This window comes from Hemicordylus capensis, chromosome 2, assembly GCF_027244095.1.
Source record: "Hemicordylus capensis ecotype Gifberg chromosome 2, rHemCap1.1.pri, whole genome shotgun sequence".
In the NCBI taxonomy this organism is placed as follows: domain Eukaryota; kingdom Metazoa; phylum Chordata; class Lepidosauria; order Squamata; family Cordylidae; genus Hemicordylus; species Hemicordylus capensis.
The window spans coordinates 251,426,134-251,440,151 of record NC_069658.1 but is presented as its reverse complement, the minus strand read 5'-3'; the positions used below and the strand labels follow the sequence as shown (position 1 = coordinate 251,440,151).

At 44.0% G+C, this 14,018-nt stretch overlaps 1 protein-coding gene across 3 annotated transcripts; it reads right to left on the bottom strand.

Annotated features, from left to right (window-relative positions):
* Positions 1 to 89: 89 nt before the first annotated feature.
* On the bottom strand, positions 90 to 13,922 carry LOC128343093 (E3 ubiquitin-protein ligase TRIM7-like). 3 transcript variants are annotated; one of them, XM_053291603.1, is made up of 7 exons: positions 13,272 to 13,922; positions 11,389 to 11,508; positions 8,330 to 8,560; positions 6,067 to 6,089; positions 4,197 to 4,312; positions 2,661 to 2,693; positions 90 to 1,017 (listed from the first exon to the last, which is right to left on the bottom strand). In XM_053291603.1, exons 1-7 carry the CDS (start codon positions 13,698 to 13,700, stop codon positions 500 to 502), a joined length of 1,470 nt encoding a protein of 489 aa, XP_053147578.1. In that variant the 5' UTR covers positions 13,701 to 13,922; the 3' UTR covers positions 90 to 499. The 3 variants fall into 3 exon arrangements, with proteins under 3 accessions (XP_053147578.1, XP_053147580.1, XP_053147579.1); XM_053291604.1 differs by having other exon boundaries at positions 91 to 1,017; positions 11,389 to 11,484; XM_053291605.1 differs by lacking the exon at positions 11,389 to 11,508.
* Positions 13,923 to 14,018: the final 96 nt, after the last annotated feature.

Genomic DNA, 14,018 nt, shown 5'->3' with positions numbered 1-14,018 from the left:
AAGAAGAGGAAGTTGCTGCATGAATGATTTGCGAGCCTTCTAATCCAGGGATTCTCAACGTTGGGCCCCCAGATGTTATTGGACTTCAATTCCCATAATCCCTAACCAAAGGCCACTGGGGCTGGGGATTATGGGAGCTGAAGTCCAAGAACATCTGGGGGCCCAACGTTGAGAATCCCTTCTCTAATCAATACTGTGTAAATTCAGCTTTTCCAGAACAAAGCATTTCCCCCTAACCCAGCACTTGTACTGTGAGTGTACAGTATACATGGGTGCAGATCTGAACATAGATACAATTATTCACACATTACATTGAACAGAGCAGAACACTTCCTGTCAGTATTTTGCATTTCAGGGCATCTGTACGCAAGTTTTAAAACGAACACAGGTACAATCACATGAGTGTGCAGACATCTGTATGCAGATACAACATGATGCCTGATTAGGGCTATAAAAGAGGAGGAACGTGGACTGAGAGTGTCTCTACTCTTTGGCTGCTTCACAGAGAGAGGGTCAAGGGCCCTTTTTCAGACACCCAAAGGAAAGGGAGAAAAGTCTCTTTGGAGAATGAGTCGCTCAAGATGTCAAAGAGCAGGGTTGCAGAATCAGCATCAAAAAAGGCCACCCGCTCCCCAGCACAGTTCAGAAACACACGGATCCTCTTGAGCTCCCCATTGAGGAGCAGTGGAAAGTAATCAGGGTCGCTAGAGGCCCAGTAACCAGCATCCCACTTCCCCAGAGCCCAGAATCCTTCCTCTGGACTAAAGTCAACATACATATTTCTCTTCACAGACTTTCTGGCAACCCCCACAGCCCAGTTTCTCTCATTTCCCACAGTGACTTCCCAGAAATGTCTGCCTGCTGTGAATCCCTTACATCCCAGCACACAAGACCATGCGCTGAATCTCTTGGGGTTGTTGGGCAGAGCTCGCTCTTTGTCTCCCAGCCTCACACTTTTATGATCCTTAGACAGGATGAGCTTGGGGTGAGCAGTGTCTGGATCCAGAGTGATGCTTGCTATTTGGGGCAAGAGAAGAAGATAAGCAGAATCAGTTGAAGAATCTTGAACCCTGAACTCAGAAGCACATCACAGGAATTATCTCCCTGCTCAAATCAATAAGACTTCCATAAACTGCATTCAGGATTGCTGTTCTCCTCTCCTCCTTCAAGACATCCCCCATATTTGAAGAAGGAGTTTTCCTAAAACCTCAGGAGAAGCTGGTGGCAGGCTAGTTAAGGACAGAAATAATTATCTAGTGTGAAGGATGCATATCCTGCTTCTCCTGCCGCTCAAGGAAGCTTAGAACACAAACAAGAACATCCATCACGCGCCAATGTGGTCTTTGTTTTCTGAAAGTTGGGTGGGAAAGGGGGCAGAAGAAACGAGGATTTTGCTTCCTTGATAGTTTCAGTGCCTGACATCAAGTTACTCATGAGTACTCCTGATGAAATGGGACAAATTAGTCATTACTAACTGGTCACATTAATTCCAATGGGACTGCTCATGAGTAATTTAGTCTGGAGGTTAACCAGCATTATTTAAAAGTGCAGGTATGCAGACATTAGGGGAATGTCGTTTATAATCTGAGACTTTGCTGCCCTCAGGAGAAACACTGACAAGCCAGCTCAGAATAAAAGATTTTGAAATAGACTGGGGCAAAATCAGTTAAAAAAAGGGTTTGTATGGCGGTACCCAACATGTAACATGGCACAATGAGGACATCTGAATCATCTTGTGACTGGAAAAATGCAGAAGTAAGTTTGGGAGCTTTTTAGCTTAGGAAAAGAAGTAACGCATGAACAGAAAGAACAATATTGTTCTAACCCCACCCCCCCGCCACCACCTTATACATTGTATTAATATTCATAGAATTTAAAAATTAGAGGATAACTAGGCCTTTTAGTCCAAACCCCTGCTCTGCACAGAATCCGCTGCAGCATCCTGCATGGGTATAAATAGGGTACAAGTTGTACAAATGGGGTTGGGGATGTTTTAGTGATGAAAAAAGCAACTAGTGGTCAGAAGTATATTTCCCTTCTCTCTCCACCTTACATTAATAAAACCCAGGGCTACTTTGCATAATTGAAGGGCAGTAGGTTTGGGTGGGGGGAAATCGTGCATTTTTCATATACATAATTTATGTATATACTATAAATCCATAATTTATAATCTATGGATTAGTAACACATAATTTATGGATTCACTTCCATAAGACATATTTATGTCCTCAATTTTAGATGGTTTTAAGGATTAGAAAAATGCAGGAGCATAGGACTTTAAAATGCTATTAGCCATACTAACAGCTCTTTTTATACTGCCCAGAGCTTTTGAATGGGCAGTATAAAGATGTAATAAATAAATGAATAAATAAAACCTCCATGTTCAAAGGCAGCATACCTCAAAATTGTCTTAACCACAAAATGTATTACTCCAGAAAAATGTCTTTTTAGTCAACATGCGCCAACAAATTCATATTAATTATTGGTTGAAACAAATACAGGTAGGTAGGGAAATCCTCCACCAGTGTTTGTAGTTAAACCATTTAAGGTTCCAGAACTAGGACAGAAATGTGGAATTCCAATAAAACACAAGCACACAGCTTAGGATAAGCCCCAATTTCTCTTGTGGATTTTGCCCTCCACCAACCCCCCAAATGTACCTTTCTGCAGCTGAAGTCCAGATAACAGAGTGTCTGGGAAAGCAAAGGGAACAGAGATTAAAGCATCACACCATCGAACTTACAAGTACTGTAAGAAAAATAAAAATCATTTTACAGCATTATAGCATCTATTCTTTTTACTGTAACTCAAGCATCAAATAAAAGCAGAAACAAATCTAGGAGAGGCTTCTTGCATTCTCAAATTTGTTTTCAGATATTCATTTTTACCTTCTCCTAATAACTATTTCAACATTTCCAACTAGGTCTGCTATTAGATATAGAAAACAAGGAGGAAATGCATTTGTCAGCTCCATCTGCTAATTAATTCTCTTCTCTCCTTTCTTAAATAAACTAAGAGGCAGGGTATAAACCTAATAGACAAACATCCCTGTCATTTTCACAGGTGTACCAGAGGTAAATTATTGACTATATTTGTCTCCTGTCCTGTCTCCTTAGACGCTAAGGAAAACAAACATGGGGGTCCCAAGTGGCTTCAAATCCCAGATACTGTCCAGGCCTAGACATGTTTCATTTCAGAGACAGAAATGCATCAGTCATCTTCAGATCATTTCCTGGGCCTATCTTAAGCCACTCTGGCCAATACTGGCAGATCCATTTTAGTCAGAGTCACATAGTCAGGACAGCAAAGAGAAGAAGGAACCTTGAAAGGGACCTTTAGGTGCTTTGAGGAAAGGGAGGATGTCTGGAAGAGCAAGGGCAGGGAGAGGGGTAAGTAGTTTGCCCTGGGCCCCTGCCCATTTCAAAAATCTAATATATAGGACACAGCTCGCCCACCCATAAATGCAATTTGTCCCTTAGTGCCACCACTATTGAAGAGTCGGGCTCCTCACACACATGAATGCTTCTGGATGTTTGTTCAGTTAGGAACATTGGAACATAGGAAGCTGCCATATACTGAGTCAGACCACTGATCCGTCTAGCTCAGTACTGTCCACACAGACTGGCAGCGGCTTCTCCAGGGGTGCAGGCAGGAGTCTCTCTCAGCCCTATCTTGGTGACGCCAGGAAGGGAACTTGAAACCTTCTGCATGCAAGCAGGCAGATGCAGCAGCTGCCTGTTAAATAATGCAGGGCACTGAAGTTTCAATGGGTATAAACAAGCAACTAAATACATAAGATAAATAAATGGGATGTGAATGAGAATACAATTCAGAGCTTGGAGGAACAATTTTGGCCAGAACTATATCCACTGAAAATAATCTTCCCAACTAGCACTCAAGTTCCTGGTCTTATTAAGATTTATTTAATTTATTTATTTAATGAATTTGTATACCGCACAAAACATAAGTCTCTGGGCAGTTTACAATACAATAAAAACAACAAATAAAAAGGTTAAAACATTACAACAATTTAAAACAACGTTAAAACTAATAAAAGCCATCAAACTATTAAAACAGTATCTAATTAAAAACTTAGGTGAACAAATGTGTCTTTGCAACTGACCCAGAGTCTTGAACAACTACATGTGGACCAATGTAATTTTCAGTATAAAATGTTTGCAGTCATTCATAGTTACCTTTGAATTGTTTCATGACTCGCTCCAGCAAGGGATTTATATCACTAAATTCCCAGATCCTCCACTTCAGCTCCAGAGGAAAAACTACTGGATTCTCAAATGGCTCCTTCTTAAAACTGGTTGAGAGAAACAATGTCAACCTACTATCCAATCCAGTCCATAAGATCCAGAGTCCTGGTTATTGAGTTCTCTGCCCATAATATGGAATTTACTCAGGACCATCCCTATTAGCTCTTAATTATCTGCGGAAATGTTATTTTTTATTTCAAAGAGCTTATATTTGTTTTTAGCTGGGAGTGCGTTCTTTTTATGCTGTCAATGGCGTCATATTGATTTAATCGCTTATTATTATTATTAATTCAATTTCTATACCGCCCTTCCAAAAATGGCTCAGGGCGGTTTACAAAGAGAGATAACAAACAAATAAGATGGCTCCCTGTCCCCAAAGGGCTCACATTCTAAAAAGAAACATAAGACACACACCAGCAACAGTCACTGGAGGTACTGTGCTGGGGGTGGATAGGACCAGTTACTCTCCCCCTGCTAAATAAAGAGAATCACCACGGTAAAAGGTGCCTCTTTACCCAGTTAGCTTGTGTTGTTTCAGTTTTGTGGTTTTTTTTTTTTTCACTTTAAAAAATAGTGGTGACTACCTGCAGACTGGCAAAGCAAAATTGTGAGGCTTTTCAGGACTACTGTGCTTCCAATTAGAACTTTCTTCCTTGTGGCTTCTGTCCCTGGAATTATTTCCTCCCATTCATTCAGTAGATAGCATTATGGAATCTTTGCAATAACATCCGATGCATGGGCATTGGGGACATTTGGGGTAACAAGCCATTTAACTTTTCAGAGTTAGACAGATATTTAATGAACGGTTAAAGGATAAGAACAGTACAACTATGACAAATGGTTTTGAAAAAATACAAAATGCCACTGATGAAATGTTTCTTTAAAAAAACCATATTTCAATAGGATGATTTAAACAAAGAAGCAACTGTAAGACCTGGGGTTCTATATGACCATTCTTAATAAGTGATATGACTGATGGGACTTTACACAGTTGCAAAGTGGAACATAGGAACATACATAGGAAGCTGCCATATACTGAGTCAGACCATTGGTCCATCTAGCTCAGTATTATCTACCCAGACTGGCAGCAGCTTCTCCAAGGTTACAGGCAGGAGTCTCTCTCAGCCCTATCTTGGAGATGCCAGGGAGCGAACCTGGAACCTCCTGCATGCAAGCATGCAGATGCTCTTCCTAGAGTGTCCCCATCCCTTGAGGGGAATATCTTACAGTTGCTCACACATGGTCTTCCATTCAATTGCAAGCCAGGGTGGATCCTGCTTAAACAAAAGGGGACAATTCATGCTTGCTACCACAAGATCAGCTCTTCTCCCATAAGTGGTGCTGTAGTTCCTTGAAGAAGAGCCTATAAGGGCTCAAAATGCTATGTATTAAAAGTTAAGTTGTATTAAAAATATTTGCAAGCACCTTTGGGACATTCCATTCTGAGTTTCTGTAAGCATTGCAAGAGTTAATGAATACATCAGTGATAGGCAACCTTGGCACTCCAGCTGTTGTTGAACTACAACTCCCATCATCCTCAGCCACAATAAATGGTGAGGATGATGGGAACCATAGCTCAACAGCATCTGGAGTGCCAAGGGGAAAAAACAGTGATCCTTTAGGTGAGAGCAGAGGTGCTATGAGTTCAGAGGAGCTCCCTTATATTTATCTGTGAAACACTGGAGGGTGGAGAGTCTTCAGTCCTCCCCCCAGAAGCCTGGAGAGCTATGTTCTTCACATACTAGACTAGACCCCTCTCAGCATCATGAAGCATGAAGAGAAATGAGTGGGATTCACTTACCTCTGCAAGGTGCTTCTAACATCCTAGAGAGAAAAGAGAGGAGGAGTTCAGTGCCCTGCCACAATGTAGAGAAAAACTAGCTTTGTAATCTAGGAACATAGGAAGCTTGCTTATACCAAATCAAATAATTGGTCCATCTCACTTGGTCTTGTCTACAGATTGGCAGAAGCTTTCCAAGATTTCAGGTAGGGCTCTCCCAGCCCTACCCGAATATGCCAGGGATTGAACCTGGGACCTTCTGCATGAAAAGCAGATCTTCTTCCTCTGAGCTATGGCCCCATCCCCGAAGGGGAATATCTTACAGCACTCACATGTAGTCACTCATCCAAAAGGAAACCACAGCAGACCCTGCTTAGCAAAGGGGACAATTCATGCTCACTACTGCAAGACCAGCTCTCCTCCCCAAGGATGAAGTCATTAGACAAAGTGGAGCCATTTTAGAGCAGTGCAGGGTGGTCTACTTCAAAAGCCCAGCTGGTGAAACAAATAAGTGCGCTTTTTAAAAAAAGTTGGAACCTGCAAAGATGCTACGAGTTCAGAGGAGTTCCCTTATATTTTGGTCTTTAGTTTGGTGTCTGCGAAGATGACTGTTTGTTTGTTTGTTTATCATATTTCTATACTGCCTGACATGTGCATTCCTTGGCAGGGTAATAAAGTTAAAATACAATATAAAAACAGGATGCAATGATTAAAGCAATGATGATATAAAATCAATTAAAATTAATTAAAAGCCTGAGAAAACAAATGCGTCTTAAAGGTTGTTTTAAAAACAGCCTGAGATAGAGGAACACTGGTTTTAACAGGGACTGTATTCCAGAACCGGGCCGGGGCAGCCACAGAGAAGGCCTGGTCCAGAGTAGCCACCAAACGAGCCAGTGGTAGCCATAACCGGACCTCCCCAGATGATCTTAATAGGTGGGAGGGTTCATGACAAACAAGGCACTATTAAATTATGCTGCTTCTACTGCAGTTTACTTATTCTGTTATTTCAGTTGTTCTATTATTAGGTGTGTTTATACATTTGCAAGCCACCTTGACCATGGTTTTATCATAGAAAGGCAGAATATGAATAAATACCTAAAGAAACAGCATTGATTTGCAGAAACAAAACAAGAAAACCAGTTTTCCTTTTCCTTTTGCAGCAGGGATCAGGTGGTCGGTCCCCTTGGCCCACAAGCTCATTCCCAGCAGCATAGGGAATAAGATGCCTGGGCCCTGTTGCCAGCCTCCAGTTCAAGAAGCCCTGCTGCCTTCCAGGGGCATCAGGAGAGAACCCTTCTGGAGCCTCTGTTGTTCTTCACATTGGGGAGGAGGACAGGAAGAGGAGGCTTGGACAGTGCACACTTGTGAGATTGGGGACTGTGCTGGACTCAGATGGGAAGCTCCAGGGCCTCCAGCTCCCTATTTCTACTCTGGACCAAAGGCTTTAGCAGTCTTTTCCCCTCACAATTCTACTCACTTCCTTTTGCACAGACAGTCAATGAGTTAATGGTAGAGAGATATTATCAAGAGGCGGCATAAACCTCTTAAAATCAGCGGGATGCTAACCATTTTTATTTTTATTTATTTGATTTATATACAATGACAAAAAACAGTATATAAGAGTCCTGCTGGATAAGGCCAGGCACCCATCTAGTCTAGCAGTATACGATCAAAACTAGCAGATGCAGAAACCACAAGGGAGAAAAGTTCTCCTTAAAGACACATTAGCCATGAAAAAATTACATACTGGTTTATTTACTATATTTATATCCCGCTCTTCCTCCAAGGAGCACAGAGCAACGTACAAGGTTATGTTTATCCTCACAGCAACCCTGGGAGGTAGGTTAGGTGGAGAACTATGTGACTGGCCCAGAGTTACCCAGTGAGTTTCATGGCTGAACAGGGATTTGAACTTGGGTCTCCCCGGTCCTAGTTTAACATTTTAATCACTACACCACACTCAATAGCATTTTGCAAGGCAAGATGACAAGATGGAACATGATGCTGGAATGCAATGGGTTGGCAACAACATTTTTTGGATTTCCCCACAACAGTGTGACCAAAAGATAGCAATTCCAAGCTAAAATGGAAGCAACTTTCTAGTTCAAAACAGTTCACGCTAAGGTGAATTCTATTTCTCTTGGAATCTCCTGCACCTAACACTCTTACCAACATATATTAGACCCCCCTTATTTATTTTGTCGGTGAAGGAGGCACACAAAAGTTTGGAGCCTGATACCCACTGGAAATACCCACTGGGCTGCCTCTTCCACTGCCTTACCTGCAGGAATTCACCTGCTGGCTGCTGACGCTTCTCCACCATCTCCTGGATGATGCCTTCAAGGGAGAAGAGTTCGGCTGAGAGTTTTGCCAAGTGCTTTTCCGTTTTTGTTTCAATCTCCTGCTCCACCTCCTTCATCTGGGCCAACAAACGTTCCTCTTGTTCCTCCAGAAACTGGTGCAGTTGTCTGAACTCCGCCACGGTCTTCTGCTTCTCTGCTTTTGTTTCATCCTGTAGTAAGCAGGTAGAAAGCGGAGGAAAGTATACCAATGTATATATAAACTGGGCCTTTATATATAAAAGGGGCCTTTTCGGTGGTTGCATCCTGTTTCTGGAATAGCCTCCCCCAGCGAGGTTTGCCTGGCTTCATCACTCTGTTCTTTTAGACGCCAGATAAAGACATTTTTGTTCACACAGGCCTTTTAAATTTGGGTTTTCAGATTTGTTCTAATTTTAACTAATTTTAAAATGAGTTTTAAAGCCATTTTGTATTTTCTTTTAACCTTTTTTTTGGTCTGTTATGATTTAATGTGTTATGTGTTTTTATTGTATGTTTTAATCCTCTGTTGTGAGCCACCCAGAGAACAATTTGTTATGGGGTGGCTAACAAAGTTTATTATTATTATTATCATCTATCTATCTATCTATCTATATACATAATTCTCTAAGGCATACCCGTGGATAATCCCATGTGTGGCAGCTCTCATGAGAGTTTGCGAGCAGAAGCACCATGATGACTGGGCAGTGGAGATTCCATATGCAGATAGGGAGGAAGAGCCTGTAATGGTTAAGGTCAGTTGGAATGCAACTGTTATTGGTCGGAAGATGTTCTTGAGTGTAGAGGAGAGGAAGATAGATAGATAGATAGATAGATAGATAGATAGATAGATAGATAATAGGGGCCTGCGAAGAGAGGGGTCATGAGGGAGGAAAGAGCCCCTTCAGGAGAAGGAGGCTGCTGTTGTGTGAATTAGATGAGGAAACAAGATGAACAAAATTTGTTAACTCAGGAAAAGAGAGAGAGAAAGAAAGGGAGGGGAAGGAAGACAGAGGGGAAGAGTGAGTGGAGGAGAGAGGAAGAGAGAGAAAGAAGGGAGGGGGAAAGAGAGAAAGAAGGAAGGATGGGCCCAAGCCTGTCAGTGGCCTGAGGGGAAAGAGTGGCCATGGCAGTGGTGGCAGCGAGGAAGGGCACAGTCAACCACTGCTGCTGCTCCTGTGGGGAGGAGCAGGAGTGGGGCCTGGGTGAGGGTGGGGAGGTCTCTGGGGATAGGGGGCTGCAGCTTGGCCAATAGGCGCCAGCAACGCTGCAGCTGAGACCAAGAGGGGTGAAGGGGATGAAGTAAAGGGATGGAGGAGTGAACAAGAGGGGTGAGGGGGATGGAAGCAACGAGATGGAAGAGGAGGAGTGTGGCTCAGGTAAGGGTGGAGAGATCTCTGAGGTGGGGGGGGCTGTGTCAGGGTGTGAGAGGAGCAATCAAGTATTAGCACGCAGATGCTCTGCGCGGGTTAAGCTAGTTATTATTATTAAACTGGGAACACATTCAGACACTGCACTGTCAAGGCAGCTTATGAGAATCCCACAGAAAGGGCACTTCTGCATTTCAGATTCTCTCAATATCAGCCTAGGGGGAAAGTTTCACACACACTTTCAAGGGCCCACCTTTGGAACAGCCTTTCATAAACATGATTTTGGGCGTTCAGATCAGGCCACTCCAAGCAACAGAGGTTCTGAGGAGCACAGCTGCCTTGTGCTTCCAATTCTGTGTTGGGTACAGGGGTGGCCCAAAGTACTGCAGTGCCTGAGGCAAGGTGCCAAATGCTGCCTTGCCCCACAATCCTGGTAGGGGCCAGCCCCCTTTCAAAACCTATCCTTGCAAGCTTAAAAAGTGGTGTAGGAGACAGTGAGGAGGGACGACTGCCAGCAGACTCATCTTCTCTCCTTGTGTTTCTTGCAAGCAGTGTGAGGAGAGGGGCTCCTTGCAAAGCTTGCAAAGGGTCAGAACTGCCTTGAGACCTGGTTATAGGTGGCATAAAAATGTGTTTGTGTGTAAAATGTGTAAACAATTATGTGTTGTGTGCAAACAATACATAATTAACCTATGCCATTATTTGCCATAAGATGTAGTGACAGCCAACACCCTGGATGGCTTTAGGAGGGGTTTAGATAAATTCATGGCGGACAGGTCTATCAATGGCTACTAGTCTGCAGTGTTCCCTCTAAGGCATGTACGTGCTCACACATACATGCTTTTGATATCCGCTCGGTTAATTTTGGATCCCGCTCAGCAAAGTCCCAATCTGAATGCACGTGTGCGCACACTGCCTTGATACTGCCTTGAACTCATTCTACACACAGATGAAAAGAATGAGAGAGAACCCTGGCCATCTCCAGTCTCAGAGGCGAGATGCCTCTAAATACCAATTGCAAGGGAGTAAAAGCAGGAGGCAGGGCATGCCCTCAGCTCTTGCCTGTGGGCTTTGCAGAGGCATCTGGTGGGCCACTGTGTGAAACAGGATGCTGGACCAGATAGGCTTCCTTGGGTTCTTATGTTAATTTTTTTGAAAATGTGTTTCAAAGAGTTGCTCTGATGGCAGTGGTGGAGAGCACCTTGCTGCTCTGCTGGGGTCCCAATAATCTGCTGCCTGAGGCGACCACTTCACCAACCCTGGTTCAGTACAACCCTGGTTCAGTACACCCCTGGTTCAGTACTAATTTTTTAGCCACCCCGGTTTGGTATTTATTTTTCCAGGTATTGGCCGACATCCTGACTACCAAAGCATCAGTGCAGCAGCGTTTGACTAGGGACCAAGAGACTAGAAGAATGATCTCACCTTCCTTGCACAGCTTTCTGTGCCACCCAAGAATATATCCCTGAAGCTTAAGGGCATATTTCTGGATGGTGCAGGCAGATGTGGAAGGAAGGGGAGATCATTCTTCCTAGTCTCTGCATTCTTAGTCAAGAACACAGCACTGCTGCACCAGGGCTTTGTTAAGTCAGGATGCCATCCACGGGTTCTTCTCGTGCTGCTGCTCACTTCACAATAACAGAGACACTTACAAGCAGGCCTTGGCTTTTCTTTTCTGTGTCTGCTTTACATGCCAGAATTTTCTCTCTCTCTTTCCTCAGGATTTCCAGGCGGCTACTGATCTGATCCTGAAGAGGGGGGGAAAGTGGTTCCTTTTTGATGTTGGTATTTATACATATCAAACTGCTACTGAAGGAGACAAACAGCTACACATACAAACAGCTACAGCTACAGTGCACATGGAAAGACATGAATGAACTAGTATTTGTAGTACAGGTAGAGGAGTAGTCTGGATGAACATCCCTTCCCAGTTAAAGAAAGGTTACTTGGTCATTGGGGAGGACATGTGTTCTCACTGAATCATCAGCATAGCATAGAGCCAGCATAGTGTAGTGTTTAGAGTGCACAGAACCGCGGCAGTTCCGCTGGTTCGAAGGCGGCGGGAGTCTCCCTTTAAGAGCGGGCAGAGGGTGCACTTACCCTCCCCGCCGCTTTCCCCTCCCCGCCGGCATTGGTTTTTTAAACAGTCCATCGGGGTGGCAGCGTACCTCCCTGCCGCCCCATTGCCCTTGTCTTCCAGATATGACCGGAAGTTGCTGACACGCCTGCATGTTAAATTAAATCTTTTTAAAGACTGAGAAACGTGCATAGAGTTCCTGATAGTCTAGACCAGGGGTCCTCAAATTTTGTTCCCCAGATGTTGTTGGACTACAACTCCCATTATCCCCAGACACAATGGCAAAAGACAGCAGATGATGGGAGTTGTAGTGCAATAGCAAATTCAGGGGTGGGAAACCGCTTCTGCAGAGCTTCAGAAGCAGTGGAAAACTCCCTCCACTCTTTAGTTCATTTGTACTGGCAAGGCTTTCAACTTGATTTTCTCTTGATTTTTCACCTATGCAAGTGTACAGGTGAAACTCGGAAAATTAGAATATCGTGCAAAAGTCCATTAATTTCAGTAATGCAAATTAAAAGGTGAAACTGATATATGAGACAGACGCATTACATGCAAAGCGAGATAAGTCAAGCCTTAATTTGTTATAATTGTGATGATCATGGTGTACAGCTCAAGAAAACCCCAAATCCACAATCTCAGAAAATTAGAATATTACATGGAACCAAGAAGACAAGGATTGAAGAATAGAACAATATCGGACCTCTGAAAAGTATACAGTGTACTGTGCTTGATTGGCCAGCAAACTCGCCTGACCTGACCCCATAGAGAATCTATGGGGCATTGCCAAGAGAAAGATGAGAGACATGAGACCAAACAATGCAGAATTGCTGAAGGCCGCTAATGAAGCATCCTGGTCTTCCATAATACCTCATCAGTGCCACAGGCTGATAGCATCCATGCCACGCCGCATTGAGGCAGTAATTGCTGCAAAAGGGGCCCAAACCAAGTACTAAATACATATGCATGCTTATACTTTTCAGAGGTCCGATATTGTTCTGTTCTACAATCCTTGTCTTCTTGTTTCCATGTAATATTCTAATTTTCTGAGATTGTGGATTTGGGGTTTTCATGAGCTGTACGCCATGATTATCACAATTATAACAAATTAAGGCTTGACTTATCTCGCTTTGCATGTAATGCGTCTGTCTCATATATCAGTTTCACCTTTTAATTTGCATTACTGAAATTAATGGACTTTTGCACGATATTCTAATTTTCCGAGTTTCACCTGTATATTTGAGATTTCTGTGGGGAAATGCATTGTTGTTCAGAAATGAAAGCTAGTTTTAAATGTTTTGGCAATATGAGCTAATATTATGGTAAAAGACAAGTTTTCTGAAAGATCCGTATCAGAAGTTGGGGGTGGTGCAATTTAAGTGCTTGCCCTAGGCACCATTTTCCTAGTTACGCCCCTGCTGATAGTGGAAATTAGAGGGAACACTGGTCCTTACTCCTTACCTGGTACTCCTGGGCAGCCTCATCCAGGGGAACCACAGTGTGAGCTCGGTGGTCCTTGGATCGGTCGCACACCACGCAGATGGGGGCTTCGTCCTCCTGGCAGAAGAGCTTCAGGGGCTCCTGGTGCCTCTCGCAGACTCTCGCCCAGGCGCCTGCTTCTTGCTTCGCGGGCTTTTCAGGCACACTCAACTCTTTGGCGATCCCAACCATATTGGCAAGTTGCCTGTTTGGCCTCAAGTCTTTTGGCTCAGCGCTCTCTCTGCACTGAGGACAGGCAGCGACCGTGGGTGACTCCCTCCAACACTGGACAATGCAGGCTTGGCAGAAATTGTGCCCACAAGCTAGAATGACTGGCTCTGTGAAGAACTCCAGGCAAACGGGGCAAGTCACCTCATCCTGAAGCCTCTTCCGGGGACTGAAAGCAGCCATGGCTGGAACACCACAACGCCTGCTTTGAGTTTCGTTTCCGCCTCTGATGTCTCCCTCCCACAGAGGCAGATTTTAGCTGCAGGCAAAACTTACTGTTGCTGCTTCCACTAAGTGCGGAAAGGAAGGCTCTCAGATTCCAGGGCTGACACAGAACAGAAGGAGGCAGCCTTCTGGACTGTGTTGGGTTCAAAATCGCGGGCATGGAGAGCGAATTGTACTCTGAAGGGGCGGGGGCTAGTTAGGGGGGTTTGGGAGGATCCGCCTCTTTTCAAGGAAGCGTTTAGCACCAATTGACACTTCTTAGCCGGCCTGTTCTAC

Excerpts from the sequence above, each read along its gene's own strand:
- LOC128343093 (XM_053291603.1), bottom strand. The coding sequence starts at position 13,700 with ATGGCTGCTTTCAGTCCCCGGAAGAGGCTTCAGGATGAGGTGACTTGC. Across the intron at positions 11,509-13,271 it reads AGGCTGCCCAGGAGTACCAG|GAACCACTTTCCCCCCCTCT; the intron begins GTAAGGAGTAAG and ends AACATCAAAAAG. Across the intron at positions 6,090-8,329 it reads CAGCAGGTGAATTCCTGCAG|GATGTTAGAAGCACCTTGCA; the intron begins GTAAGGCAGTGG and ends TTTTCTCTCTAG.